At 50.2% G+C, this 4,446-nt stretch overlaps 2 protein-coding genes across 2 annotated transcripts in view; both read left to right on the forward strand.

The window, feature by feature from the left end:
* The first annotated feature begins 1,396 nt into the window (after window positions 1-1,396).
* LOC130376282 (protein 4.1-like) lies at window positions 1,397-2,215 on the forward strand. Its single transcript, XM_056583501.1, has 2 exons — window positions 1,397-1,780; window positions 2,183-2,215. Exons 1-2 carry the CDS (start codon window positions 1,397-1,399, stop codon window positions 2,213-2,215), a joined length of 417 nt encoding a protein of 138 aa, XP_056439476.1.
* A 517-nt stretch (window positions 2,216-2,732) lies between these two features.
* epb41a (erythrocyte membrane protein band 4.1a) overlaps window positions 2,733-4,446 on the forward strand; it is a 22,226-nt gene continuing 20,512 nt past the window's right edge. Inside the window, exons 1-2 of the mRNA XM_056582832.1 lie at window positions 2,733-2,884; window positions 3,791-3,895. Coding sequence (XP_056438807.1) covers window positions 2,831-2,884; window positions 3,791-3,895 — 159 coding nt within the window. The 5' untranslated portion in view covers window positions 2,733-2,830. The remainder of the gene's footprint in view (window positions 2,885-3,790; window positions 3,896-4,446) is intronic.

The raw sequence follows: 4,446 nt of genomic DNA on the forward strand, positions 1-4,446 counted from the left end.
TGAATCATAATCTGATTTAGTTGTGAGGCCGGTGATAGATTCCAGTGTGAGTCGTATTCAGAGCTGGTCTGGGACGTCATAGAGGACAATCAAAGGTTCACAGTTATGGGTCGGCTCCTGTTATGTATCAGGATACTGGTAACAGTATCAGGGTATCGGGGTATCATCCGTGCCCTTAAGGCATTCAAGGGAGCAGATCCATGATTAGTGTGATGAGCTACGCCTCGGTCCTATGATGTCTTGACAGCCTTGATAGTCGTATTAGAACTCAAAATGATAACTCATCTTGGTTCCAAAAGGAACCCGGCTGTCCAGGAGTGTTCTTCCGTTTGGAGGATCGACCGAGTATTGATCGTTCTAGGGTCACTAGAAGGTAGCAGATAAGGATCAATAAATACATAATGTTTTTTGCGTTGCAGACATCTGATATGCCCAGTTTGTGTCCAAAATCCCACATCTAGTTGCTGTCAAATAATGCACATTAGCAGTTGAGTTTGGTGTCCAACAGCAAGACTTTAGTTGTCTGTTTACTTCTTATTTGTTTTATTTACCTCATTTTGGAATGATTTTCTGGTGATTTAATCATGATGAGGGGGCTGTTCTATCACGCGTGCATCACGCTTTGAACAATGGTTTCTGGTTGATGCATTTTCTCTGCTTTTAGTAAACAGTTTATAGGTGCCTTACTCCGTTCTCAAAAGAGAATGACGTGCGCATTGTTTAGCAAATTAGCAGTAGACTATACTGTTATATACTGTACTATTCTTTAATGCACAGTAGTACCAGACTAGACGGTGTGTGTGTGTTTGTGTGTGTCTGTGTCAATACATTCGTGTGTGTCTGTATCCTTTATGTGTGTCTGTGTGTGAGCGAAAGACCATGCTATGTGGTTGTTTGTGTAAGCATATGTGTGTGTGTGTGTATATGACGGAGTCACTGTTATCAGTGCTGTCCCATGCACGTCTTTTACCTTGACACTGTAGCAGAAGAAGTAGTACTACTAGTAGTAATACGTCTGTAATGTGTGTGTCCAAAGTGAACCCTCCGGGATATTGTCTTTTATCCAGGGATCCAACCAACTTATGATTGCAGTCGCGGCATTGGTTTTGTGTGTGTGTTTGTGCATGTGTGTGCATGCGTGTCTGTGTCTTCATGTCTGTATGTGTGTATGCGCGTTTGTTTGTGCGTAGGCGCGTGCGTGTGTCTGTGTGTATGCGTGTCTCTGTGTATGCGTGTGTCTGTGTGAGTGCGTGTGTCTCTGTGTGTGTGCGTGTGTGTGTGTGTGTGTGTGCGTGTGTGTGTTCGTGACCGCATAGGGATTCTCCCGTTCCCCTCCCCACCACCGCCCTCCCCTAACGTCGGCCTTCCCCCCCCTCTCCGTCACCCAGCGATCACCATGACGACAGACGAGGCAGCGGACAGCCAGCAGCAGAAGAAGAAGCGCGGCCAGCGGCCCGCCGAGGAGCCGGAGGAGGGCGGCCGGGACCACGGGCCCCCCGCCGAGCCCAGCCCCGCCCCCGCCGCGCCCGACCCCGAGGAGGAGGCGGAGCTCCGGCCCCGACCCCGCGGCCTCTCGCGCCTCTTCTCCTCCTTCCTGAAGCGCCGCTCGCAGCACGAGGAGGGGGGCCAGGCCGGGGGGCCGGGCGACAGCAGCGCCGGGGGCAAGGAGCCCAAGGCGCCCATCGCCGACCCCGAGCCCGAGCTGAAGGCGGAGGGGGAGGGGGAGGGGGAGGGGGAGGTGGCGGCCGACCAGCGCTCCGTCAGCAGCACCGAGGCCCAGGTGAGCGGGGGGGCGCCCCCTGGTGTCAGGGGGAGGTACGGCCTCCCTCCATGGCCCCTGTACGATAGGGAGATATGAACTCAGATGCGTCTCTCCTCTGGGTGTGGGATCGCTGACTGGCTGCGATCAATGGCACGTTCAAATCACAAGAGAACAAGATTGTGTTATTTGTCATATAAGATAAGATAAGTCGTACTTTAACGGGACTTGTGGCTTTCAGGGCAGATGTACAGGACAGGAATAAGAATGAAGAGACGCAAACTGTCTAAATATGGTTCTATAACGTTATAAACATTCTAATAATAAAACATGCAGGGTTATTTTTGGCATGCCCTGGAGACAGTGGCTGTCATAAAAACACATTTCAGGTCCATTGTTTCGGTTCCGTACCGGTCCACACAGAAGCCTTTGATAGAAGAGAAGGACAAGGCCTGACAGCCCCGTGTCTGAGAGACGTCTCAGTGAGAAGAACTGACCCTCAAGCGGTCTGAACTGGGCCGGGATGTTGTTGTGTCAGGTCGTCAAAAAACAACCTGACAACACCTAGAATGTTCCCTGAAAAACACAAACTATCACTTCTCTCATTTTCAATCAATTGCATCTTATTAAAATATTTGACTGTATTATTTATTTTAAGTATCTTAAGTGAGACAACCATTCTGCAGCAAGACAAGAGCTGGATTAAAACGTTAAAAGCAGAATCCTTTTGTGCTCTACAAGATGATTGTTGACTCCTGTCTACCCTTTGGGTGTCTCCTCGTCTCTCCTCAGCCCGCCCAGGTGGAGCCCAACGAGGACGAGAGGTCAGACACTGAGGACGAAGGAGACAAGGAGCCGGAGAAAGGCCAGGAGGGGAGCTCTGAGAAGGGCCCTGAGCAGGAGGAGGAGCCTGCGGAGGGAGGAGGAGGAGGGGGAGGAGGGGGAGGAGGGGGAGGGGGAGGGGAGAAAGAGGGCGAGGGCGGAGAGGGGGAGACGGAGGGGAAGAAGGACACCGCGTCGGAGGAGGGGGGAGAGGCCAAGGCGGTGAAGGCGGCGCGGCGACCCAGGATCATGCAGATCAGAGTCAGCCTGCTGGACCACACTCTGTTTGAGTGTGAGCTGGATGTAAGAACAACACAACACAACACAACACAACACTACACAACACAACACAACACAACACAACACAACACAACACAACAAGACAGCACACAGATCAGAGTCAGCCTGCTGGACCACACTCTGTTTGAGTGTGAGCTCGATGTAAGAACAACACAACACAACACAACAAGACACAACACAATAAGACACAACACAACAAGACATGACACAACACAAAGCTCAAAAAAAAAAGACACAACACAAGACAAGACAAGACACAATACAACCCCCCCCCCCCTGCTGTGAGACGCAGTATTCTTATTGGAAATGCTTTATGTTTTGGTTGGACAGCTGCACAACAGAATCCCCCTTGTGTGTGCGTGTGTGTGTGTGTGTGTGTGTGTGTGTGTGTGTGTGTGTGTGTGTGTGGGTGTGTGTGTGTGTGTGTGTGTGTGTGTGTGTGTGTGTGTGTGTGTGTGTGTGTGTGTGTGTGTGTGTGTGTGTGTGTGTGTGTGTGTGTGTGTGTGTGTGTGTGTGTGTGTGTGTGTGTGTGGAGGAGACAGGGCTGATGATAAGGCGGGGGAGGGAACATGTTCCTTTGTGGTCTCTTCTCTGTTTGCACCATCTGCTAATTCATTAAATTCCTGTGATGAGCCACAAGATCAATTTAATACAACAAATTATGTACAGTGTTAGCCAATATATACAATGATGCCCAATGGCCAGCTGATGTGTTGTAATTAAAGACTTCTGCCTGCATGACTGTCTGTCTTGCCTGTCTTTCTTTCTGTCCACCTGTCCGTCTCCTTTTCATGGCTACTGCCTACCTGTCTTCCGGCCTGCCTGTCTGTTACCCTGTCTGTCTTCCTGCCCGTCTCCCTGTCTGTCTACCTGTCTGTCTGTCTGCCTGTCTGTCTGCCTGTGATGTAGAAACATGCCAAAGGCCAGGACCTGTTTGTGAGGGTGTGTGACCACCTCAACCTGCTGGAGAGAGACTACTACGGCCTGGCCATCTGGGAGACCCCCAGCATGAAGGTGGGTCTGGGACGGCCTGTCCTCTCCCTCACACCGGGCCTTATATTCTGCCCTCTCAATCTCTGGGAATTTTACAAGCACACCATGCCCAACTCTTCTGGTGTAAAGACGTTTGTGAGCAAGACACAAGTCACTAACAGTCTCAGATAAGAGAGGCACACGTACACAGCTTGAGATGCAGGAAAACAAACATTCGGAATTCCTCCCACGGAGAGTGGAAGAAATGTCTATCAAATAATGATGTTAGCCTATAACGGTTTGATGTAGCGCGATTGTTCTGTTGTCTAAACAAAGGATTTTTGTCTGGGATGGATGGAACAGCAAAAGGACAGAAGTCAGACTCTATAGCTCACCTTTTAGAGCTCTTATCTGGAATAGAGTAAACAGGCCCACTGTGCTACACCCTGCTCATCCAATATGACAGACTGACTCTTTAAGAGATCTTATCTGGAACAGAGTAAACAGGCCCACTAAACCCTAGGCATCCAATGGGACAGACAGACTATTTGTACAGCTCTAATCTGTAGTAGAGTAAACAGGCCCACTACACC

This window comes from Gadus chalcogrammus, chromosome 22 (assembly GCF_026213295.1).
Source record: "Gadus chalcogrammus isolate NIFS_2021 chromosome 22, NIFS_Gcha_1.0, whole genome shotgun sequence".
Lineage (NCBI taxonomy): Eukaryota > Metazoa > Chordata > Actinopteri > Gadiformes > Gadidae > Gadus > Gadus chalcogrammus.

Excerpts from the sequence above, each read along its gene's own strand:
- LOC130376282 (XM_056583501.1), top strand. The coding sequence starts at position 1,397 with ATGACGACAGACGAGGCAGCGGACAGCCAGCAGCAGAAGAAGAAGCGC. Across the intron at positions 1,781-2,182 it reads TCAGCAGCACCGAGGCCCAG|AAGCCTTTGATAGAAGAGAA; the intron begins GTGAGCGGGGGG and ends CGGTCCACACAG.